The 26,974-nt window shown below is 41.9% G+C and overlaps 1 protein-coding gene across 1 annotated transcript in view; it reads right to left on the reverse strand.

Annotated features, from left to right (window-relative positions):
• JARID2 (jumonji and AT-rich interaction domain containing 2) overlaps positions 1-26,974 on the reverse strand; it is a 202,402-nt gene that overhangs the window by 64,664 nt on the left and 110,764 nt on the right. The window contains exon 3 of the mRNA XM_052697756.1: positions 26,467-26,608. Coding sequence (XP_052553716.1) covers positions 26,467-26,608 — 142 coding nt within the window. The remainder of the gene's footprint in view (positions 1-26,466; positions 26,609-26,974) is intronic.

The raw sequence follows: 26,974 nt of genomic DNA on the forward strand, positions 1-26,974 counted from the left end.
TTCAAGTGTTTAATTTCCAGCTTAACAAAAATCAACCTAGTGGTAGACACTTCAGGGCAAGCCCAAGGTGAGCATGAGAAAACTAGGTGCTGGAGGCACCATTCTTACTGGACAAGGGAGAAATTTTGACCTATTCTGACCACATGCCAGAAGGAAGCATGGCCAAATTACATTTTGCCCTTCCATTCCCAAGGATAAGCCTAAGACATTCACCACAAACAGCTTCGGAGAAAATCTCCATGAGAACAGGACTCCAGAATTCAAACCAAGTTGTGGAAAGAAACACTGAAAAAAAAAATCAGATTAAGTGTAAAAACAACCCAAAAAATTGCACACAGACTACAAGAAGATCTTCTTGGCTCTCCCTGAAGCATACTTGAGACCAGTGCTTACCTCTAGCAAAGCAGTGTTTCTACCTGCATGCATTCTCTCTACTGTGCCCTGGTTTATGACTTCAGGCAAAGTTCTGTGAATACACAACATTACACCAGGAGGAGAAAGCTGGAAAACAAAGAAGGGCTTTGAAATGCATTCCTTCTCCCACATTCCTCTAACTTCTTGGGTAGTATTTTCTGCCCATATCAATGGTATCTATTGTCCTTCCAATACCATATCTTGCTCAGCAAGTTCAGGGCAATGGAAATGGGGATTATGCCTTTTTCTCTTTCTCCATCTGTTTGCATTAAGAAGGAATTAGGAGCTAAAACAATTGTTTGCCCCTGTCCACATAAGTGCAGGTAACCCATGTAAAGCATAAAGACACTGCCTGACTACTTCAAAATGACTTCCAAGACCACACAATCCAAGACACCACTGAGACCTGTCTAACCAGATAAGAGACAATGTAATCCTTCATCCATTTGTTGGGTTAGAAGAGCCTGGGTTAACTTTTTAGGAATGTAAAGAAATTTCAGTATACTTGAACACAAAACTTTTTTTCAGAAATGACTTTTATTGAGCCCTTTATTCATTTAATCTTCTTAACTTTCTCTGGTCTAATTTTTTTTTTAATTGAGTCTAAATTAATACCACGATTCTAAGACAGCCTTAAAACCTCTAGACAACAAATCACCATAAAACATGGAGAACACCTCCACTCAGTCCTTCATTATGGAGCTTTACAGAGAACGTTCCATAGACAACACTTCTTGATCTAAAACTTCAGCCACATTGAATAAATACAGTTGGTGTCTGAGAATCTCCTCTCCTTCAAGTAACAAAAAGGTGCTTGGGAATGACATTTAATGAATGGTAATCGAACTAACCCACATGCTCAATCACTACATCAAAGTACAGCTGACAACCTAAATGTATGTTAAATACTGCTCAAATAATCATTAATTCTGGAATTATATATTTTTCCTGACCATGCACATTGAGCACAACAAGATATTTGCAGTCTCCAAAACTGCCTCACTTCACTTACTGTATGTAAGTATTCCTGCTAAAGCAAGTGAAACAGCTGGCTGCTAATCACTGAAGCAAACGGCAAAGAGGGAGGTATTAGAAGTTTCTGGAAACTCTTAACCACTCTCCACTATGTTAACAAAGAAGGAACTGACACTTTGCAGCTCTGGATTCAGGCAGTTCAGGTGTTTAGGAGGTCCAGATAACCTTTCAAGGGAAGAATCACACTGGGTACTAAATTCACAAGGGTTTTTTTCCTGAGACATCCACAGTGGCCAGGAATTTTTGATGGCACTGTGACATAACAGTACAATTTGCCAGCGTGAATTTGAGTTCCCTCTGTAGACCCTCAGGGCACACGGAAGCAAAGAGGAGCAAGAAGCAACCCCAAAATGGGAGACCACGGTTAGTCAAGCTTGCAGTCCTTCTCCAGGAACCCAGGCCTCCTCTCATCTACTGACACAACTGTTTGCAGCTGGGCCCTGATGTGAGAACCATCCATGGTTATAAAAGCAATCTGAATTGCTGCCACACACTACACAAGGTTACAAGCTCTCGCCATGCTCATGTTAAAATGGCACTGAGTTACTGAGGTGTAACTTCGGTCCAGTGTGATTATGAAACCACACATCTACCTTCAAGCACGTCAATGACGAGATGCTTCCAGCCCGACCTCCAGCACTTGGAGAAAGGCTGAGTCTCACCTAGATTGGACGAGAATGTTCTCTCCTCCATATGGGCATGTGGTGAACTGTATATGGCAATAGATGGCAGAAGAGATCCTTGTGAATACCAGAGACAGGTGGTGCCACCCTTCCTTTGTCCTGCAGTGGTTCTTAAAATTTAGTAGCTTCATTTCTGCTCTAAGAATACAAGCGCAGGCATTTTAACCTTTGACTGTGCTATGGGTTGCAATTCAAGCTGTGATTACACTGCAACCACATTGCTAGTTGCATAAAACCACCCAGGTTAAGCCTTCAAATTTCCCAGTTCACGTGGGAACCTAACAGAGCTGCAGACATCATACTGGGTCTGCAAAGGTCCTCACCCAAAGTCCAGGTTACTGCTGCTACAACCAGAAGCATTCATTTGAGCCAGCTCTGATATGCTTGCACAAGTTACAAGTGTGAAAGTTTATCCTCACAGACAAGAAGCAAGAAACAGCAACACACTACAGCAGCTCATTTTGACAAGGGCTGCGCACTGGATACATTTCCCTTCTTGCTGTTCTTCAGGCACTGGAACCCACATTAAGTCCTTGGCAAATGGAGACTTGAGTTACTGGATGAGACACTCAGGAAAAGGGGATTTTTCTGATAGCACGATCCAAAATTTCTTCTAAGCTTGAGCCAAAGCCACCTCTGCAGTACCAGCCAAGTTGTGCAATGAGGATATTGCCAACAAGTGACTTGAGGTTAGGTCTGCCTTTCTATGCCACACTACTGCTCAAAGAAGAGCATCACCATGTGCCAGAAAATGAAAATGCAAAGCCAGAGCAGCAGAAACAAATATAAGAACTCGTTCATGTTATTTTGCATTTTAATAATCATTAGCAGATGTCTGACTGGTTATGTTCTGACCATCTTTTCTGACAAGACCACAGAAATATATATATATATATATATATTTACATTAAGCACTGCCCTATATCCTGGAGGCATACAAAGTGAACTCCAAAGTAATAAAATACCTTCCACTCTGGGAGGATTTGATTTCCACTTCCCTTGCAAGGCCTCCACCTACTGGCAAAGAACCTGCAACGTCCTGCTGTTTGGGCTCATTGCAGGTGGAAGAGAAAAGCAATACCCTTATTTTTCTTATCTATTCAGTAAAATTGGTGTGGAGAAGCCTAGAGGCATCAAATGCCCCTTTCACTTCACCTGCTCTGCAATGCCATCCTTTCCTCTGCAATGCCATCCTTTCCTCTGCAATGCCATCCTTTCCTCTGCAATGCCATCCTTTCCTCTGCAATGCCATCCTTTCCTCTGCAATGCCATCCTTTCCTCTGCAATGCCATCCTTTCCTCTGCAATGCCATCCTTTCCTCTGCAATGCCATCCTTTCCTCTGCAATGCCATCCTTTCCTCTGCAATGCCATCCTTTCCTCTGCAATGCCATCCTTTCCTCTGCATGGTTCTTGGGTAACTGAGGTCCCTGCTATGTGTAATCCACCACAGATAAAATTTTTGAAGTAATGTTTCTGGCCCTACAGAAAGATTTCCCACCATCAAGGCTCACTGTGGAAAAGATTCTTCAACATGTTAAAACGTGCCTAATTATCTAAATCTTCAGCCCTTACACTCTTCAGTTGCACAGAATCAAAGTTATTTTTATCACACACAAGGTACCTTGCATCCTCAGTACCCTCCTAGGAGCATTTTTGATGTTCTGAGACATCTGATGGACACTGGCAAAACGTGTTTCCTTCCCAGTTTCTAACCAGGAGACACAAAACTGGAATGGTTCAGATGCCGGTGCTTCTTGCTTCATTACTCACGCAAGGCCATTCTGTACTTCTCTGAAAACCAAATTCCTGACAAACTCAGTGCAATCCTTTGTTCCACTCTCCTCTTCAAAATGGTTGCACATTCGGATGAATGGTGCACGATACACCAAGTCATACCAAATACATCAGCAGCTCCCTCCCTAGTAATCTGACCAAGCACTAAAAAATTAAGAGTGCAAGATTAAAGCCATGCCACTGAACAACCACCAAACAAAATCTCTTTTCACTTTGAGCAGCCTTCTGTTTGCAAACGTGCCTTAAAAAAGAAAGAAAAAAAGTTACCTGACAGATCATTTCATACTTGTTTTCCAATCCTCAGAAAAACACGTGTACTTCAACCACTGCAATCTTTCACCTTCTACCCTAAGAGTAACTTCTGCTAGCCAGAAAGACAGAGATTACTTCTGGCAGAGATGTCAGAAGTAACAGTGTATGGATCATTTTAGCCATCATCTGAATGGCTGAAAAACTTCCTGTTCAATTAAGTCCTCCATTAATCCCTACCATTTGAATACAGTTTTCTGTCTGCTGGCAGGAAGTGATAAAAGTCACACGGTCAGTAGGTTGCAGGCATTTTAACCTCTCGCAGAGATTGCTGCTTGCAAATCTAACCATACCTGAAACCAGATACCCCCACTTCCCATGGGGCTGGCCTCCCAAAGGGTCCACAGCAGCATCTGGCTATTATTACGGACTCGGTGTTTGTGTGCAAAACTGCAGCATTTAGAAAAAGCTAAAGAAAAGATGTGAGACACCCTATACCTGCCTCACAGACTTTGCTCTGATAAGCAGCAAAGTGATCACTTCTGCATAAAACACCCATCAATCACGTTCACTGTCTTGCTAACAAAGATTACTAAATGGAAACACACAGATGAACTAATGAAAAAAAAATATACCAGTGTAGTCTGTGAAGTTAAATCTATGCTATCCCAATGTTTTTGAGGGGTAAGAAAAAAAAAGAACTTTAACAAGTACTATCTGCTTGTTGATCACTACTCTTTTCCTACATCATTGTCTTTTTTTCATTAGGGTTTTCTTGGAAGCAAACTGCCACCCTCCCCAGGCTTCCTCCCAGGAGCCAAACAGCCCATTCTTGTAAGTCAATGAGGCAGATGCAGTCAATTGTCACAGTAACTCTCTTCATGCCTTCTTTCAAGCCACACCACATCCTGCTACCAGTCAAATTTGCCTGAAAAGAAAAGGGGCCACGCACCCTGCACCTCTTCTTTGAGGCACGCTAAATCCGATGAGAGGGGACTGGCTAGACTGCCAGAGCACGCTGTCTTTCTCTTCCTCCCAAAAGCCAGATAAAGTGGTTGGGAACTAATGATATGGATGGAAACTATGGTAACAATTTCTGTGCCACACAATCTATAGCCTTCCCCGCAGATTTTCTTTCTCTACCTGCCCTAAGAAATACTCAATATTTTCTTGATTCTTGCAGTTTGAGTCGTCCTGCCTCAGGAAACTCTATGAAATAGATGATAAATGCATACTGAACCCATTTTGGTACCGGGTGACTATAGTAAAAGCACACACACCCATTTGTGCATGCAAAGCACCAGTTTGTCAGGGAATGGACAAAAACAGAAACCCTCTGAGCAAACATTAGATTTATCAAATGCTTCACCTTCCCTAAAAACTCTCCTTACTTTTACGCTTAGGATATGGCAGCATCTCAGCAGCTGGATACCTGAAATTTGACGGCACAAAAAAGAAATTAATCTTGCTGCTGACAAATGTGGAAACCCACATTCCTCCGAGTCCTGTATCCTGCCATGAAGGATAAGAACACAGCATCCAGCTGGGAAGAGGGAGAAAGTAGCAGGAACACACTCTTCCAGAGCAGCAAACCACTGCACTGTCCCAGCTGCTTATTCCTACCCTAAAGGAGGGCTTGACTTAGTTTAAACTAAGGGCTGCTGATGAAAAAATATATGGTATACGCTCTTTGCTTCATCCCCAGCCACATGTTCCTGTTTATGCAGGCACTAGAGATCCCGAGACCCAATAATCAGCTGGCTAAGAAAGGCAATCTAGCTGAAAATTAATTTATAGGTTGATTTTTTTTTTTTTCCAGGCTGGGTTTCATAACCACAGAAGTGCTGGTGTTGGCACAGAAAGGTGGTGAGAACTCATGGGAGGAAGAACAGGACTGCCTTTTCCAGTAGCAGCTTGCATTAAGATCACCTTAAGCTGACTGAGAAACACATTAGTTACTGAACTGTAAAATTTGAGCAGAAAATGTGCCTGGCAGCAATGCCAGTGCTGTCCCCTTTCCAGTCAGCCCTCCTGCCATGGCAACCTTTTCTTCATGAAGATTTTGAAGCAAGGAAGACATTCTCACTTTTACAGGATAACTTTTAAGCTTTTTTTTCTGAAGTAATGACAAGGTCTGATTTACTGCAAGCATAAGAGGATCGCCATTCTTTCCTACACTGTCTGTCATAAGCTCAGCTTATGAATGTGAAAATAGAGAGGACACATGAGGATATCCCAGATACTACAAGCACTGATGGTGGCAAGCACTGTTGAGCTGCACAAAAGCTGAATATCTGCTGATCTAGATAGCTAAAATGGCCTGTTCAGCAACAGCCAGTGTGCTGGTTTCACATGGACTTTCTTTGGAAATGTTCCTGACATGAAGTTCCCCAGCCTGGCCTGCTGCCTATCACTTGTTTCTGACCAGTGCTCCCTTCCACACTCAGACACCTGATGGCAAGAGTAAACAGCTGACGTAACATTGGGAAAGGCTCCAAGAAAAGACCACCAGTGATTTCTAGGAACATGCATGCAACCTTAGGGCCCTCTCAGTAAGTGCCCCCATCAGAACTGATGAACTGGTGTAAATAGTTAAATTCATACTCAGAAAAGAGTTCATCTTCAGCTGTCTTGACCTGCTAGTGGGCAACACGAGTTGCTCTGTGACAGGCAGCGAGATGCTTTCCTCTTAGTGCACTGCATTACAAACTCAATCTGTTCCCAAATACTGGACATGCATACACTCACACTTCCACCTGCTCCACACCTGACAACTAGTCTCATACACAAACAATTAGCCCTTGTTCACACCTTGCTCCTCACTGTATCCCAGCACTTTTCTTATATTAGCAACCTCTTTGTAAGTAACAGATAACATATCTAAACTCAAACGTCCTTCCCAGATCTGTACTTTTCAAACAGTCTCTTTGCAGGACAGATGTTTCCTTTTGCCCGTGGTTCCAACTGGTCATACCCATCTTTCAGCCCACACAGGATCTACAGCTGCATCAGCAATGGCCTGGCAGTGACATCTGCACAACACTGTGATGTGCTGCTCCAGCTCTTGGGTTCCTCACCTCACCAAGCACAATCTTGTATGCTCATAAAGCTCCCAAACCCTTTGGTGCTGCCACATGCCTATGCTACTCTACCCACACGATGCTTTAAACAGGGAAGCACCACCACGCTGAACCAAGAGCAGAACAGCTTTAACATTTGGTCAGTGATTTACTGCAAGTCCTTGGGCAAATCATTTCACATTTCTGTCACTTTTCCCCAATAGATCTTAGAGATTAGCCAAAGGAGGGCAGGCAGAAGGATTAAAATCCTATGGAAAACTGTTGTAGGGGTTTGGTAGGGGCATGCTGCTGTGTTTAAATCAGATAATGATTCAGACCTGGTTTACCACACAACTGTACAATAAGTTGCACCAGTGTGCTCCCATGCAGGAGCAGGGAGAAATTGCCAATTACTTCAGCTGGGACCGCCACGGAACACTTGATGAATTTTCAGCATCAGTTCATTTAGATCTAAAAACCTATGCATCTGTAAGGCAACTGGTGAAAATGTCATCCAAAAAAACGCTGAAGAGTGAAAAAAACAAAATTGGAAAGAACACTTGAGCAGGGAAAAAAAGCAAGCAATAAGGCCAGGAGCAATTAAAGAAAACACTGCTAGGGAGTGCAAAGAGCCATCAGTACATTCAGGAAAGCACAAATTACCTAAAAATAAAATGGAAACCCTGCAAGGGGCAGAAGATTGAGAGTGGCAGAGAGAACACGGCTGACAACAGAAAAAAAAAATGCAGAAACCTTTTCCATAACCTGCTGAGAAGAACCTAACCTAAGGAAAACATGTACACAGAGTATTTCATAAAACTCCTGATTTCTGTATTTTGAATTATATTACTTTATGGGTTCAGAAACTAGGAATAGCATTCCAAGTAACAACAAATGCAACCACAATAGATTGTATAAATGACTGCCTTTAACATTAAGGAAATCTGAATAGCTTGAAGGTGAGAATTAAGTCAACAAAGTCAACAAATAAAATAAATGCATCTTTTATCACTCTGTTACCAAGGGAAGAAAATGCCAAAAGGCAGAACAAGAGATGCTTCTCCTGAGGCCTCGTTGGCAACACAAGATTGCCCCGATTTAATTAAATAAGTTTTGTTAAATCAGTTCTAATCCACGTGGACTGTTATGGGTTAAGAGTAGGTTAAATCAGTGCCTTGTTGACAGATAAATCAAGAAGACAGCCTGTTCAAACAACCCCTTGCTCCGGTTTAACTTCATTAATTTAAGGGCTATGGCTTAAGTTAAATTCACAAAACCCATCTAGAAAATTTCAGTGAAGCACCATGATTAAGGCTCGAGTGATTTGGGATCAGCAAATCCAAAAATCACTTCTAAAACAATTCCATATTCCAGCCCATCCACTCCACGACTGGGTTCTGTAACGCTTTTCTAGCACAGACTGAGCCCAGATGTTATGTTAGGTAGAAATACACACGCTAATTTTGCAAAATGTCCAAATTCTGTACTTTGGAAAAGGCGTTGGCTCCAATTTCATGTTCTGAATCTATCAGGGAAATTTCAAAAACAAACCAGACCGAGACATCTCTGGCCTCAAGCAGGTATGAGTTTGGCCAATCATGCTAACACACAAATCTTGTGCTTTTACAGACACTCCTCCCACCCATGAGGGACTCCTCACAGCAAGACACTTTTAAAAGCATTCCAGCTATTCAGTGCATCAGTGTTACATAAATCCACAAGATGAGGAGCTACATTAGGAGTAATTGGGTCACCATGAGTATCACTCCTCACAGTCACTATGTGACCCCAGCCAGCACAAGACAACTAATTTGCCTCACAACACTTAAGCTGACTGAAATTCAGCTATATACCAAAGTTCTACCCTAATCAGAGCTTCAAACATGCACATACATGCACACACACACACACACATATTTATAATCTGCAATAAAAAGGATCAGAGACAAAGATCGGAAAACAAATAGCCAAATTTTAGATCAACAAGCTTCGCAGAAGGTACTTCATACTATAACAAGACAACTAACCATCATAGTTAAGTGCACTTTACATACCTCTTCCCTTTAAAAACAAACAAAATCTCAAACTTTACACTCTCCCACACAGACTAAGGAACCCATCCTACCAAACAAGTGAACCAGGTATCACAGTTCCAGCAAAGCTCGGCTCTGAGGAAACTTCAGGTTTAAGACCTCTTCCAGCTCTAGTTCCTTACAGAAAGTTTTCTAGAACAGATTGAAACGGGTGGACTGTCCTCACTCTCATGTGTAGATACAAAGAAAAGCAGCTGCTGCTGCTGCTGACATCCTCACCCAGCATCAGGAGTGTCAAATTAAAGACCAGTCATAGTTTCACCAAACCGTTTCTTTAGAAGGATGTAGCAGCCAACTATTGCACACAAACATTTCCCTAAAAACAGGAGGTTTCAAAGCAAAAACCAATAGGAAAAAAGAAGGAGAAAAGAAAAAAAAAAGATAGTGAATTATGCCTTCTTTACAATAAGCCAAGAGAAGCAAAGAGATCTGCAGTGCCAATCCCCACCACAGCAGCCATCAGGTTCTCTGGGCTGTAGGGGAAAAGCAACAAGCCAGAGTAGTTCTTACTCCACATCCTCTTCTCAGCTGACAGCAAGGAACTTGTAATTATTTCCTGGCAATGTTTTCACACTCTCCATTCTTGCAGTGAACAAAATTCAGGCAAAAGGTACCATTCTTAATGAGCTATAGGCCAGAACAATCTCCCTGATCAAGAGAGTTGGAAAATGAGGCACGTCAAAAGCCAGAGATTGCCATTATTTAAATGAATCACACGAACACTACAATAAAACAAAATGCTACTCTTTCTTTCCCGAACTTGTCATGTTTCTAGACAAGAAACAGAAAGAAAACTACGGTAGCTTAATTTCCAGCATCTCAGAAATGACCCGTAGGGAGAAAAAAAAAACAACAACAAACAAACCATCAGTCTACAAACACTGCTCAGGTAATAACACAAATAGGAAAATAGAACTATTCAGCCTCATAACACAGTAAGGCAACAAGAGTTACAAGAAAAACGTGGGCACCAAGTTGCCTGGTGCTGAGAGCAACTGTCAGTACAGTAGATACGATGTCTCAACACAGAATTTGGCATAACAAAGCAATCTGCTCGGGAAGCACAGGACTTCACAGCCTGAAGAAAGGAGAGCCACTTCTGCAGTAGGCACTGACGTGCTAACAAATAAATGGAAAACTTTATGGAGGGGGGAAAAAAAAGCCTTCGAAACCTGCAACTTTCACTATGGGAAATTGAGCAATTCTGCTGCTGCCTGGTGCAGAAAGGCTCTGGGATGCCATCAGTCAGGGACTGGTTTATGCAGATGTCAGTAAGCAGTTTGTTTTCATCAATAACACAATATGCCTGGAGCATCACCAGTTTTCTTACGTTCACCGTTCACTATAAAACACAACTGTCTCATCTCTGACTAGCTGGCTTTTCTCAAGGTTCTTTGTCTTTATTTTTTTCCTCCCAAGTCCAATGAGCACATTTACAAATAATACGAATAACACAGGCTAAGGAGAAAATAAAGCTCACGCTGTGGGAAGATAGTTGCATGAGGCTGGAAAATCTAAAGCAACAATTAATGTATTATATTATGTTTCACATATCATTAGGTAAAGCTGAGCTCTGTAAGATGCCCAGCTTGATGATGCTCCCCTCTGTAACAGGGAGATGAGCCCCACACAGATTCAGTGATGCACCGCACGGCATCATATATGTTTTCCAATGGAACAAGCAGAGAGCACTTTCTGCTATGGGTGGGGAGCTTATGAGCTGTTGCTGTGCACTCAGCAGCACCTTCTACAAGGACTGCATAACAGGATCAAGTAACCTATGGGTGTGTTAAAGGAAGAAGAAACGACAGTCAGGTTTACCAATACGTTTTGAAAGGCAGGCAGTGCCTTACTGCAGAAGCTAATCAAAATTCCTGTGAATCCAAAGCAGCACCCATTCATAGTTAAGAAATTCACTTATTCATCTCCGATACGAGCGATGCCCGCATACCACGCTGACAGAGAGCAGCTGTGCACAACATGCCCTTGTTACACCAGCACAAAGCCACTAATTTCTGTGTACGCATACATTGGCAAAAAGAACACAAAATGCCATCCCAGCCCATCAAAGAATCCCAAGTGGCCGCCAGCTGACAAGGTGTGCTGCTGAGGCTGAGTACTGACAGTGCTCAGGGCTGCTTGCTCCGTGCTTCATCCACCTCAGCAATCCAGCTGGAATCTTTATAAATCCTCCCTGTGATACCCAATCTGGAAAATAACAACTGCGACACAACGCTTCAGAGCTTTGCATTTCTACACTCATTGAAATAATTAAGGAACTAAGACTGACATTAGTTTTTTTCTGTGGAGTTTTCCACATCCTCGTTAAAAGGTTCTATGGCCGACATGACTCAGAAATTCAGAGCTCATTATACAGAGCCACCTAAATTAGTATTCTGTTCATGGGCTTAATAGGTATTTAAACAACCTAAGAGACAGGTTTTGTTTTGTTCTTCTTTAATTGACAGAATAAACTGTATTCAAATGCTCAGAAACTCTCAATTGTCTGTGAAGTAGAGCAGGCTGAATGAGTCCAGTGCAAACAGTTCTAGGATCCTTTGTTGCCAATAAGGCAAATGAAATAAATGGGTTTCTTCCTCCATCTCCAGGTCCTTCGTAATTAAAGACACCAGCTCACCTATCAGGAAATGCCATAAACATTTGTTTTCATTAAGGCTCATACTGGAAAACCACATGGATTCTGTTGAATAAAACCTAGCAGAAAAACACTTCAGTAGGAAAGGTTGGGATGATCCAAAGAAACAGCAGTCAGAAACAAACATGGAAGCAAACAAAACAGACAAGTCAGCAATCAGTTCACACATCCTGGACTGCCTAATTACTCCAAAAAGCACAGGGAGTAACATAAACAGAAAATTAATTTATTTTAAGGGCTAAATGGCTCAGTGCTCTCCATATGAAATTACAGCAAAAGTTAACCCTCAGAAGGAATTCATTCAGAAAACCAGAAAGCTCTTCATATCATGTTAGCAACAGGAACCTGAGTGGAAAACAGAAACCTTGAAAAGAGACCCTAATGTCCTTATTACTGAGGAAAAAGAATTAAGGAGGCAAAAGAAGGCTTTCTTTTTCCCACATTTTCTTTGGGATCGTGAATAACGCTGCCTTTAACAAGTGCCCTTCAAGTTCTGCCTTTGTGATATCTAAAGCATGCAATATAACATTAGGGTCACACATAAAATGGCTTAATTTGGAAAAGACTTAAATATCATTCAATTACAACCTTCCTGAGTGAACAGGGTTGTCACCCACCAGATCAGGCTGCCCAGGGCCCCATTCAACCTGGCCTTGAATGCCTCCAAGGATGGGGCAGCACAGCTTACCTGGGCAGCATGAACCAGTATCTCATCACTCTCGGAGTAAAGAATTTCTTCCTAACATCTACCCTAAATCTCCTCTCCTTTAGTTTAAAAATATCCCCCCTTACCCCCCTACAATGCAAAATAATGCAAAAAATCAGTCCCTCTCCTTCTTATAAGCTCTTTTCAAGTAATGGAAGCCCGTACTGAGGTCTCCCTGGTACCTTCTCTTCTGCAAGCTAAACAAGTCCAGCTGCCCCAACACTTGTTCATAGGAGAGGTGTTCCAGCCCTCTCACCACCTTCATGGCCCTCCTCTGGACCCATCTCATTTCTATGTCATTCCTGTGCTGGGCCCCAGGCTTGGACACTGTGCTCCAGATGGGGCCTCACAAGGGCAAAGTAGGGGGGGATAAATCACCTCCCTCTCCCTTCTTCCACCTCTCTTTTGATGCACATCCACAGTCAGCCTTCCAGGCTGCAAGAGCACGCTGCTGGCTCTTGTCCATTAGGAATCCCAAGTCCTTCCCCTCAGGGCTGATCCCAGTGAGTTCTCCCTGTCTGTACTCACATCTGGGATTGCCCAACATCTTGCTCTTGGCCTTGATGAACTTCATTACGTTCTCACGTGTCCAATTCTTGAACGTGTTCAGGTCTCTGGATGGCATCCTTTACTTCTATTTTGTCAACTGCACCACTCAGCTTGGTGTGATTAGCAAACTCAATTCTACCACCTACGACACTGAAAAAGACACTGAAGATCGACAGTCCCAAAATGGATCCCTGGGGGATAGCGCTCATGACCGACCTGCACCTGGACATGGCTATCCAAAGAATTCTTTATCCACCTAATAGTCTGGCCTTCAAATCCATACTCCTCCGATTAAGATCTAAGGATATGGTGCAGGACCATGTTGAAGGCCTTCCGCGAGTCCAGGTGATGACATTAGCTGCCCTTCCTTAGTCCACTGATGCTGTCATTCCATCATAGGCCATCAGACTGGGCAGGTGCAATATGGTGAAATTGTGCTGACTGTCTCAGATCACCTCTTCATCTTACATGTGCCTTAACGTATCCTCCCAGAGGATCTGTCCCATGATCTTTCCAGTCACAGATGCGAAGTTCAGACATTCCCCAGATATTCCTTTCTCCCTTTCTTGAAAATAAGAAAGTCACTTCGCCTGACAGCCATGAATTTCAAATATGATGGAGAGTGACTTGGCAACCAGACCAGCCAGTTTCCTCAGGTCCCTATAACACTGAAGGGGGGAGGGAACACATCTCTAAACAGACATTACCTTTGCATTGCTATTTACTAGTAGGAAAAAGCAATTTTTCTTCTGGGAATCACGTTGCTAGGAAGCCTCTTGTAATCTCCCACCCCAAAAAAAGCACCTGACACAAGAGGTATTCTGATCTGTAATAGAAAATAAAGAGATTATTGAAGGCATCCATGTCCTCCAGATTCTACTTTGGGAAATTTTTGTTGGTTTGCTTTTCAAGTCAGGAACTTCAAATGCTAAAAGAAATATGGCTGAGCAGTTGAAGAGTCTTGTAAAAATAAGCACACTCCAAGGACAAGAGAGATCAGAACAAGCTGAAAGTACCTGGGTCTGGAAATCTTCTCAGATGGTGAAATATTGTTGCCTGTCTTCATGTCAAATCCTACTTAAGTCCAAAGAGCCTTTCAAAATTGCTTTATGAAGATACGGTACACGAAGATTAAATTTGCACTTCCTTTTAGAAGAAAGAGTAACAAGAGCTTCCAATAAATTCCCTTTTAACTTGCCTTTTTGATGTTAAAAATTAGAAATAATGATGTGATAGAGCTGCAATTCTAAAATCATCAGAGTGCAGTCTTGGGAAAATGCACAAGAAGAATTTTTCTCTTCCAGAATTGAGAAGACATACAGCAAGAAGCCCAAACTCTACCTATCTCACTAAGCCCTTCCTTCATGAAATTTCCTTCCTTCGTGGCAAGGAGGTCGAATACTTCAGCAGTAACCTGTCAGCGTTCTGTAGAAACTGGGAAATTAGCATACAGCTGCATCCCCAGTCAGGCAGAGCTTTGAACGTCATGTAAAAACCCAACGGAGAAGCAAATCAATCTGAAGGCTTGAACTGAGGACAGCACATAACACCAAAGAATGAGAGACACAAACCACAAAAGCTAGAGCAGTTAAATTTCCTGAAACTGAACGGTTAAAAAGCAAAAGAGGGCGAGATACAGTGCTTAAGAAGATACAACTACAAAGATTAAATAAAAGTGATGATGATAATTTGGAATAAACTCCATATTGGCAAGTTTCTATGCCTGAAATTGAGAAATACAATCAGATTTAGGAAACGCAAGACACACTCTGGTTATTTATTTTAAAAAGCTATTTGCATTGAACAACCGTGTAACATCCAATAAAAATGGAAAAATTATTCAATTTTTACTAAGAATGTCGTGTACTCTCTGTACTCTACTAAATGCATGTAAAAAAAAAGCTTCAGAGGAAATGCTGCAACATAGACCTTCACAACCAACGCATGGCTCTGAATTAACAGTCCAGCAGGTAAACACAACATCTTTCTGTGCAACTAAAGTAGTCAAGTATCCAACACTGACTGCCAGCAACCTGTTCAATAATTCTTGGATGCAGCCCTGGGCAAATCCTTGTTGTTTAAAAAATGTTTGAATGAATATCAGCCAATAAGGCACTCTCAAAATCCTCCGCAAGGGAGAAAATTTTTTACTTTAGTAATGTATGTCTCAATTAATTTTACATCACAACGTGGAAATAGAAACATAAATATGTAAAGTAGAACAGACACTTTTTATATATAAACAAAACAAACAGAAATAAATAATACACTTCTGCATTTCTCTTTGAAACAGCGAAGAAATATTCCTCAAACGTCAAAACCTTCAAGATAATCAATTTTGAAGGTGGAAAAGAGGTACAAAGGTTAAGTGACATGCAAGAGAGACTGCCAACTGCTGTATGGCAAGATTTTCAACACACATCTTGCCTACACTGCACCTAGGCTAATATGAAATACTGTGGATTTATTGCACAAAGAACAGTAAACATTTGAATTCTTTCAGCAGTTGGGTCCTATGATTTCAGTTATAATGGCAAAAACAGCCTTTCAGTCCATGTGTTCTTTTTCTGAATTATTCCAGTCAATTCCCCTGATAAGAATAGCGTGCCCCTTCCTACAGTGCTGTCTCCTCTGTTTTTCCATTTTTCATCTGATTCACCTTTTCAGTTTATTTTGCAGTCCATGTGGAAACTGGAAGCAATTGAACACTCTTAACCTGGTTTTGCATGTGGCACAGTATCGAGAGTAAACTTGACAACAGGATTTCTAGATAACAGGAATGAAATAATACTGAAATAAAAAAGCAAATCTCAGTTGCATAGTAACATTTGTCCACCTATGGCTTAGTACTTACAATCTAATTTTCAGATAATGAAAAAACTTCATAAAGCTAGAGACATAAAAGTGAGGTTCTTGGAAATTTTGCCACATCTCATTTGCCTCGTTTTTCTTTTATGAATTGTTCTGGTAGGAGGAATTAGATTTCAAGAAAAATCAATAGTGGTCTCTTTTTTCTAGCTTAAGACAAACATGTAAAGTCCAAGCTCAGTGAGATTCTACATTGAACAGGCCAGCTTCATTTCAGGCTTCTGACTGAAGAGCCAACGTTTTTGTAAGAATTCTCAATCACAGTTAGAAAACGTATGATTTTCAATGTGCAGGTGTAAAGATGACACTAAAAATAGAAGTCATCAAGGAAGTCCCAGCTGCTCACTTTCACAGCAAACTAGACGAATGCGAAAGAAAAACATCAGACTCCTTTCTAAAAAAAGAGTTGATTAAAATTTTAGAGTAATTTATTTTTAAACACACGTTTTGCTTGACAACTTGCAGGGGACAAATTGTCACATGGCCAAGAAAAATCTAAGGCATGAGAAACAAGCACAGACACAGAAGCACAGGGTTTGAGTCCCTTCCTCTTACCTTACCACGTAAAGAGAGGCAAGAGCAATGACTACGATAGCCAAGGAGGGTCCTGACCTGACTGGGCTCTTGCCAGGTGACAGCGCCAGCACGAAGGGGCTGAGAAGCACACATCACCCTTGTCATGTATTCCCTGCCTGTGCAGCGGGCTGCTAGGCCACAATTTCATCCCAGTTATCTCAAGAGGAGACAAAGTGATTTTCACTACCTGGCCAGCAACACAAGGCAGGTATTCAGGCAGCTGTAGAACAGAGGGAATTCTCAGTATGCTCCGGACTGTGGAACACCACAGCTGACTGTGCTCGCAGGAGCAAAGGAAAAAAGCACAACGCTACAATTCGTGGTCCCCCAGAGCAAGGCTTCTACAGTGAAAGAAAACCAGCCTGTCAGAACAGCAGCGTGGCTCCACCAGCCCTGGGATATTCCCTTGGACAGGTAGCTATGGCCGAGCTTCTTGGCCGAAGAACACATCATAAGTGTCTACTGAAGTCATCTACCAAACCATCACATCCACATCTCTCTGTTGAAGTTGGAATATATAAAGCTGTACATCGAAATTATGATGAAGTGCAAAGAAAAGCCTCTCAGACTTAAAAAGCTAACGAGGTGTCCTCTCAGTTTTCATTTCTTCATCGGGGAAATTTTAACTTGCACCAGAATATGTTTATATTGAATGCTAAAAAGTGCCATTTAAAATAAACAAATTCTAAAGCCTATCCTAGACACTCAGCATACATACCCACACAGACATTAGCAGTTAATTCATTTTACAGACATATGACTCCAGTGACCAACTATCCAACTGTGAAAACACATCAAATCAGATCATAGTTTCAGGAATGACCCCTTTAACTAGGGATCTCCTCACTCCTACCCCAATATTTTATTCATATAAACAAGCATCTACAGGATTTCATAAAAGTGAAGGCATTAGAAACAAATGAGACGTTGCTGAAGAAGAGACATTAGAAAGGAGATCTGTACAAACTTCATTTTGTTGAAAAGATAAATAACAGCTGCAGGAGCTCAAGGAAAGCAGGAGGATAAGAGAGAAGAGTGGACGGCCATCTCCATAGTAACTACCATGAAGAAACTCTGGGGAGAACTTGTCTGAAATCTGAAAGAAGCAAGCTACTAGTGGAAATGGACTACAGCACAAGTGGGAAAAAAAAGTTGCAAACAATTTGCCACATGGCCAACGATCCCTTAAGCTTTAGTTTATTTAACCAGAGCCGAGAACAAACACTAAGAAGAGCAAGGAAAGAAAGCCTGATAATGTGGCCAGTACTGTACAAAGTATGTAACAATAAGCATGCCACTAAAATGGTGAAAATATAAGTGTTCAAGTTAAGAATAGAAATAAACAAAACCCAGCTTCCATTAGAAGATTCTGTGTTATTGGATGCAGCCAGCAATGGAGGAAAAGAAAGGAAAAGTGTTGTTCAAGTGCAAGTATGCCAGGTATATATAAAATGCCCAACACGAGAGACCTGGGAAGATTCAAGAGAAGTCATCTGCAGTAAAAAAAAAAAAAAAAAACCAAAAAAGAACTATCCTTTTGAAATTCAGTTCAGAGCTAGAAAACCCTTACACTCCTAAGCCATGCACTGTTAACAAGGTCGATCGCTGAGCAGCAGTCACAACTGCGCCATGCCTCCCCCACTGAGACAGACCATTCCCTGCTTTGGACAAAACCTGTTCTGATCTGATACAAAACAATATAAGCACACACACTACAGTCATTTTTGATGAATCAGCAGCCAGCCATGCTCACGCTGCAATTTCCAAGGCACATGTCAAGAACATATTCCTACCACTCGCTGTGCAGGGTCCGGATGAGCACTTTGATTGCAGAGCACATACAATAAAAGTAGCCCAATCCAGGTTGGCTTTTATCTCAGCACACATATCCAAAACACTTGGTTAGAATAACAGCAAAAATGACATCGTGTACAAACTGCCCATCTCCTGTACATCTCCTCTAAGCAACACTTGTCTAAATCTTCATGTAACTGGAGCTCTCAATCATCAGTTCACTTAGTTTTGGTGAAAATGCAAGCTAGGTCTCAGTGTGCTTAACAGCAAGATCTTCAGAGATCCTGTTTGGAGAATGAAGAACTGACACCAATGAAACCTACTAACTAAGTCACATCCAGCCTACCAGGAAGGAAAAAATAAATCTAAAAATAACTGCTGGCAAGTCAGCTTTGTTTTCCAAACACTGGGCTGAATTGGAAGATTAGGAAGCCCTCTATTACTGCATATTACAAAACATCAGCAATCTCCAGATTGTACTTCTCTTCCCATATCTTTTGCTTCCTAATCCTTCCAAAGACCACTATAATTGTTATTGTCGTCTAAGCAAAACTACTTCCTGACAAGTATGACTGCATTTTATATGCTTAGTTCAGAAACAGGTTTCAGCTTTTCCATTTTTGGCCATCTATCCTCACTACAATTATTTTTATCTGTTGACATCTTTTTAAGCTCCGATTCTAAAACTTGGAAACTGAATCTGTTCCATTTAATTCTGAAAACTCAGCCATACTTGAAGGTGATGAATGCTTTCTCTTTAATTCATCTCTTCTTTTTGAGGAGAATAAGACCACTGCAAAAGCAAGCGTGGTTAATTCTAGGTATCAAAATTTTAAAACAGACTCTCATTCATTAAAATAACCTGAAAGAAAACAAACAAACAAGGCATTGTGGTGATATTCAAACACAAACCAAAGCCTTTTTTCCCTCCTGTCTTTGATTTTAAATTCAGTTTGGGGAATTATGAATGGAGCTATAAGTGGAAAGACACTCATCTGTAATACTCACAACTGTGTTTTTGTTTGTTTTTTCCCCCATTCAAGTTGCAGGGCTGGAAATAGCCCAAGTAGGGCAACTAGGCCATCTCTGCTGAGGTTATGGAATCCCTACAAGAGTCCATCACAAGTAACATTTCTTCTGATGTAGCATGGAGCCTTGGGAAGAGAAAGCACTCATGGACTGCTCAAACACAGTCCTCGATATACAATGATTCTAGTATCAGCTTGTCTTTTTGAAATGTCATGTAAGTGGATTGGCCACAAATGCTTTTACTGTCTGCACAGGAGAGGAACAAAAATGTAATTTTCAGAGAGGTGCAAAGTCAAGAAGGTTCTGAAAAGGATCAAATCAGAGAGATGCCTCCTCTGCCATTAGTAATGACAGGCTAAGCACTGGGCTGGCAGCAGCTGAACTGTAGCCTCAAGGTAAGAGAAGGCCAAACAACAGCACAGATGCACATGGGACAGAAGAAAGCAGACACAACAAAGGGTTGATGTTACCCCAAAACACTGGCTTAAGTGCACTACTGACATGCATGCAAAAACCTCTGATAGGAATTTGCTACTAAGAAGTGTATTTCAGTGCAGGTTCAGCTAGCTACTACACTGGTTCAGAGAAACCTCTCCCCAGTATTCAAGCAACCATCATCTGGCCTGTCATGCTCAGTGGGTCAGACACATGGATAGAAACAAACGATGATAAGTTATCAGGCAGCTGAAAGAGCTTTAGTCAGAGATGGGAGCAAGAACCAGCTGTACCTGCTTGGTCTGGCTCTGGAAACTCCCTTGGAAACTACCTGGGGGAGGGCAGGGAATTGGAGCTGGAGCCCAAGATCACAATGTCCTCCTCCTGCAGCCCTGGCTCCTGAGAGAGGATGGCAGGTGAGGACAAGTGAGTTTGCTTAATGTTTCTCTGCTGCTATAAATCATACCCACACAACTTCTAAATCACTACTAGGACAAGTTGTTTACAAAGCTGTCTACCCACAAAGTTAAAGCGTTCCCAAATCCTTGCACCTTGTTATATCTTTGGCTGTCAGAGAGAAGAAGCCACATCAACAACTTCTGCTTTTTTCTGATGAAAATACTGAACGAACATTAATCACCTGATTTTTTTCTTCTCATACTACATGGAATGATCTCCTTGACTTGCATTATAAAGAAGGTGATCCATCTTCTTGCTACTCTTGCATAAACCCACTCGAATGGACTATTATTGTTTTGTTTATAAGGCTTGTTACTTAAATATAAATGTGCTGAGCTAAAAATACATTCCACTCATACAAGAATTTCCAGAGGGAGTAAAAAAATAAAATTATGATATATAAATCTTACTGCCATTTTGCTTTTACTGTGGATTAACACAGTGCTTCTTCACAAGCCAACAAGTACTGCAGATTTGCACAGCCTACTAAAATTACAAAAAGATAATGCAAGTACCTGATTGCTAAGTGGGATTGCATTATATGGTAGCAGGCAACGGCTGAACGCAAATACATTCTACAGTGTTTCAATCAGTGAAAAGACAACTCCCTGCAAAGGTCCTGGAAAGCACTTAGCTATTACAGCAATGTCCTGCTTTCACACCTGAGTCATAATACATGGTTCACTCTCTTTGCCCAGAATACTCAATAGCAATCCCTCACAAACACACACATATGGGAACGTGACTGACCTTGTTTTATGTCTTGCATGGAAGGTGCTAAGTCTAGTGCTAGAGAGACTATTCATTATTAACTATAAAAACAATCTGACAAAAAAACCAAAACAAAACAAAACAACCCTGAGCCCTCTCAGTCTTTTGACAGCTTCAGTGCAAACAAGCCTTTTGCAGCCCCAGTTGAAAAGGATTACAACAAACCAGTTACTTAATGCACAAAACCTGGCCTACCCTCACTGGCTTTTTGTTGTATTAAAGGTGTAATGCAGCACTGCCAGTCCAGAAGCCATGCAATCACCAGCTCCTCCTATTCCTTGGCCGCATATTCTATCCCTTTGGCTTTGGCAAGCTTTGCCATTCATCTACCCCACAGTGAGCCAACTTCAGGAGCTAAAATTAATAAAAGGAAAAGCAAAATTGGGCAGGCAGCAAAAAGCCAGCACGATGCAAGGGTTAGAGGCATATCCCACATCTTAGCCTTGCTGTAACACAGAACCACGCTTGCTTGAGACCGTTAGCAAAAAGCAGCTGTATTAATTAAAGACCTCAGAGGGTTCCTAATAAACAATTTCTGCCCAATCCAGCCGTGGTAGCTTAAAAGGCTACTGCTTCCCAGTGGCTGTGTCTTCCTCTCACTGGCAACAACTTTCCCTATGGCACAACAGAACAAGGAGAGCTGTCTCTCAGGAGCTGCTCATCTGCTCTGCTGCTCCTGCAAGGGGGTGCCAGGGGCCACTGGGAACAGGGGACACAGCAAGAACATGCAGAGTCCAGCAGCTGCTCACAAAGCACAGCTGTAATGCAGAGAAATACTGGACGACAGCTGAGAGAAATGCTGCGCACGTTCTGTGCAAACAATTTCAATCCTTCCTTCCCCTGCTTGGAAACTCTAACTTGGCTTCCCAGGCACTAACCTTCAACAGTGTATGCAGGATGCTGTCAATAATGAGGCCAGTGTGAAAATATTACAGGCAAGGACAGAGCTGAAACCATATCCTAACTGGGCCAGGGACCCCCCAGGCTTTCAGAGCGTCACACCAGTGTCGACCACAGGAGTCAATTTCACCTGACACAGCAGGTGAGGGTAAGGTCACCATCACAGAGTGAATCTGAAATAACATGGAGCAGCCATGGAGTGGAGAACAGGCTTCCTACTGGGAAAACTGACACAACAGTGGAAGCGTGGGGACTGGTGAATGTTTTCAGATTTTCTTCCCAGAGTTTTGTTTTGAAGTTTCTTCAACGTGATTTTTCATCCCTCTAACTAAACAAACCCTTTTCTCTACTGGAGGAAATATGCTAACACTGAGCATAAAAACATAATGTAAAACTTAGTGCCTACTCAAATCAGACAAACCACTCTCACTTCTCAGAGCCCGGTATTAACAGAACTTTGCAGTAAAAGAGCATTCAGCAATTCCCCGCGTGCACTGCTGGGAAAGGGCTCATGAGAGTGGATAGTAACAGGAAGAAGTAACAGCCTCCTGCCACCAATGATGAACGTACTGTCACATCCAGGCTGCTCTGCACAAATATCTTCCTGGGTAAGGTGAGCAACTGTTGCTAAAAACCATGCAACTGTTCCTGCACAATGTTACAAATACTTCCCTGCATGTATTCTTCAGAGCAGGCTTATTAAAATGCAAGATCCTCCTGCACAGTCACTCAAACCCCTTTGGCCTGTTACCTATTGCCCTTCTCAACTGAGAGTCAGAGCATCAAGTTGGAGAGTGATACCAAAAAGAACATGCAGTTACACTGAAGTTACACTTCTCCTCCAGGGGCAACTACCTTTGTCATGACGTTTTAAAATAATCTTTACTCTTTGAAGACCATCCAGCTTTTGTTCATCTCTCCCAAAATAAACTAGCACCTGCCCTCTCTCACACAGCAACTCCCACAGGTTCTGCATAGCATTTTTAATGCAATACTTGAATGCTTTTGCCAAAGGTTACAATAATGCACACACTGAAAGCGGTATTTTCTACTTAAAATTCACCTCCTTCCATCCAGACCTGGACAAAAGTAACACACAGCTCAGACCAAAGCAATTCTTTTCCATTCTCACAGTGGAAACTCAAACAAACCTAAGTACTTTGGAGTCCTGTTGCTGCCAGTCCCCCCAAGCTCTATTTATTCTGTAAGCAGGGCTTATGTGACAGATTTGGAGACTTTACAGAGTCAAAGTCATATGTGTACTTCTGTTCCTCCTCAGAACCACCAAGCAATCACAGCTGAAACGTTAGCTTCGGAAAATGGTTCGTAGTGCATGTTCTGTTGAAATCTAAAACCCTACAGTTTGAAAAAAATGGAAATGGGACTTTCCCCACTGACTGCAAAGTCAGCTGTACAGAAAGCTGCCTCCAGTTCCCAGACAAAGGTGTTAATTACTGGCAAAGTCCCCATAAAGTCTTGTTTGAGGCATTTAAAGCCTCAGTGTGGCATTCAAAAGCCTGGTCCATCAGACAGATTCTCTATGCAAGTTTCTGAACAAAATCTGAAGCATTATATCACCATACTTTCACCAGAATCCCTTCCTCCCATCGTGATGCTCTCTTCATGATGTATTGGGCTGTTCAACCAATTCTGAGCTGAAACTGATCAAACCACAGATGTGACAAACCCAGAGCTGTGCTTGGCTGGGGGCTCTAATGTTACCTTATGTGATTATGTGGGAAAGTCAGGAGGTATCCCTACACCAGACAGGCAGGTAGGGATTTACCTCCTGTCACCACCTGCCTATTAACAACTAATCTTCTCACCAGTAACCCACTGGAAGGACATAAAAAAATCCTGCCAGATTAGGCACTGAACTGCCCAACCTGGAAGCCTGAAGATTGCCAGGCAGGATGGATGGGAAGAGGTCTACACAGTACCAGCTTGTCATTATACTGAAGAGCTGCAAGCTCAAATCCCAGCCTAAAACTTCTAAACAAACCCTTACAAGAGCAGTTAGAAGACAAACAACCATGCAACTCCAGTTCTGGGGAGGGGGAAAAACTGCATGAAGTACACATGACAGCCAGACCTTCAAGGTGTGTTTCAGCACTAAAGCACTGTTAGTTGTACTCATAGATGAACAGAAAATTAAGTTTGATTTTGAGGAAGCACAAAAGAAAGACGAGGACACCATCTCTCAAAGCTTGATCAGTCATAGACATCTTCTCTGTCAGACAAGTTTAGAACAGCAGCCATTTCAAATCCTGTCCCCCCTCCTCATTCTCTTGGTTATCTTTCATCTGCCCAGCATTTCTGACACAACTCTTTGTGGGATCCTAAGACGACCATGACCAAGGAAACATTACATGCACAGCAAAAGAAAAAGTGAGAAGGAGGATGATGCCAGAACACTTAGCATGCTTATGAGAAGGAGCCCAGAAAATGTATGCCTGCAAAGAGGAAGCTCAGGAGGAAGAGAGACAGAAGTTAGATGTAAACGGAAACAAAACAGGAACACTTCCCTTCACAGTAATTGCAATAGCAAAACTAATGCTATTTCAATGAACTGTGAGGTATGAAGAACTGAAATGGTATCTTGTCCTCCACAGAAGACAAAGATATTTTCCATCTTGGCTTCTGTTTTTTTTTTGTTTCAAGCTTGGAAAGTACCTGACGATTTTTCACTAAAGGTGTGAAGGACTGAGTAAATGAAACAGTGAATGAAATAACTGTGGGCCTAAACCACTGAACTGCTGCTCAAGTATCTGAATCCCACAGCCAAAACTAGCAGATAGTCCTTCAGAAAAATTTCTGCCACAATGCTCGAATGCAGTTTCTCAGGATGTGGACAATGCATGGTCTTAGAAGAAGGGAGGCAGCAAGGAACAGCCCCGTCCTGCTCTTCCTCACCCACATCCCATCCCCAGAAGGGAGCAGGAGGTGCTTCTTGGTTGCATTGGCAGCTGCTCCTGCAGCCATGCTGTGAGCAAGAGATGTAAACTCACACAAGGTTAAAAACAAAGAACCCTGGAAAAAAAGCCTAAATCCATCTTCCTCCCAATATTAGTTCTAACCCTAAGCAGCTCCTTCAACCTGTTGAATGCATGACCCTGCAAGTGGTTGTCAGCATGGCTGAGAAATGAGGGCACTGAACTGAGGGGACAGAGCAAGCATAGAGGACGGCAAAACTTCCTGAAGATAACATGCTAGCATCAGTGGAAACAGCATCAAATTATGGTCACTGTCTCCCAGGGCTATTCTACCTACATTTCTAAGAAGAAATCATTCTCAAGCTTCTGTTTTAACTCATAAAGCTAAAAGAAACCACACAAATATTCTTCCCCTGACCTGCAGTGGGATTCAGCAAGTCTTACAGAATTTATGCTGGTAGAAAAATAGCAGAGATTTTATTTGGATTCACCAGAAGAGCTAGTAGGCATATTCAGAGCTAGATTTGGGGTTTGTAGCTGTGGAGAACAGAGAAGTTGCAGAGAAAGGGGTGGGAGGCAAGGGGACATGGGGGCATTCAGGAGAGCATTCATCTTCCCAGAGAAATCATAAGGTCACACAGAACACTTCTTTTGTTTGAAAGAGAACTTATGTTACAGTCCATTTTGGCCTGGGACTGAGGTGACAAGAGTGCAAAGGGAAAGAGTTTGAGAAAGCATTTTCCAATTTTATCTTTTAAACAGCATTTTTCAGGCAGCCTGTTTTGGTTCTCACTTCATAGAGAGGACAACTCCCAGCCTCTGCTTGCATTTTCAGCATATTTTCTGTAAGAGATTGGCTTGATTCCTACAGTTTTAACCTACATTTTGCACATTCAGAGTAAGAACTTATAAGAGTTCAACAAGGGCTTCATAACCGACTTCTAGGAAAGAAGAAGCAGTTTACCACAGCATTATGTCAAAGCAGTCCTTTGCAATCAAATAGCCACATAACTCTAGTTTCTCTTTTCAGAAGCCTTTTTTTTTTTTTTTTTTTTAACTTAACATGGTTTCATTCACAGAAAATTAAAAATAACAAGGGTAACACTACTTCAATGATGTTTTCCTTGAATTTACACGCGTATACTTATGGATATGTCCCTGAGATGCAACACAGGTGGACGGGGGAGGCAGAGAGAGAGAGTACCAAGCCATATAATTCAGCAATCATCTAATTGCTTTTCCAAGTTAAACAAAAAACAAGACAAAACAAAACAAACCCAAACAGCAAGTACTATCTATAATGATGGATGAAGCACAAACTCCTACTGTTACTAGAAGGAGTCCACACTGGAAACTCTTTTAATAGCAGGGCAGTATTTGCAATCATTCCTTACTGATAACATAATCACAACCTTGTAGCACAAAAGGGACAAAGCATCTTTAACAGTGATGTACTACTGACCTTTTCCTCGAGGGCCCTTCTTCAAAATCTGAAGAACTAATATCGTTGCTCGTCGAGGACACCTGCGACGCATCGTCCTTTTCATTCTCCAGCTGCTCTGATCCCGGTCCTAATCCTTTAGATTGGCCATTAGTGAGAAGTCCTGCAAACACAACAAAGCAGTACACAATATTCAAACCCTGCATTTCCAGCGCCAAATGGATTTTATTACAATTCACACGTTACACTACAGGTAGAGAGTCAATTCCCAAAGCAATTGTCTTGCAAAGAGATATGCTGATAACATTGATTTTGCACAGAGGTACTTCAATAAGAAACTGGCTGATTGCATGCTTCTGATTTGGTTAACTGCGAGCCACCAGTTCCAAACAACTCTACTACAGGTGTCTGCAATCACATTTATAATCTTGTCACATCCCTTATGCTAAAAGGGGCACAGTTTAGAGTTAATCTCATCCCTGTGTAACAGAATGCCTGTTTACTGGCACAGTACAGTATCTTTTTCATT

This window comes from Tympanuchus pallidicinctus, unplaced genomic scaffold (assembly GCF_026119805.1).
Source record: "Tympanuchus pallidicinctus isolate F22 unplaced genomic scaffold, pur_lepc_1.0 scaffold31, whole genome shotgun sequence".
NCBI lineage: Eukaryota > Metazoa > Chordata > Aves > Galliformes > Phasianidae > Tympanuchus > Tympanuchus pallidicinctus.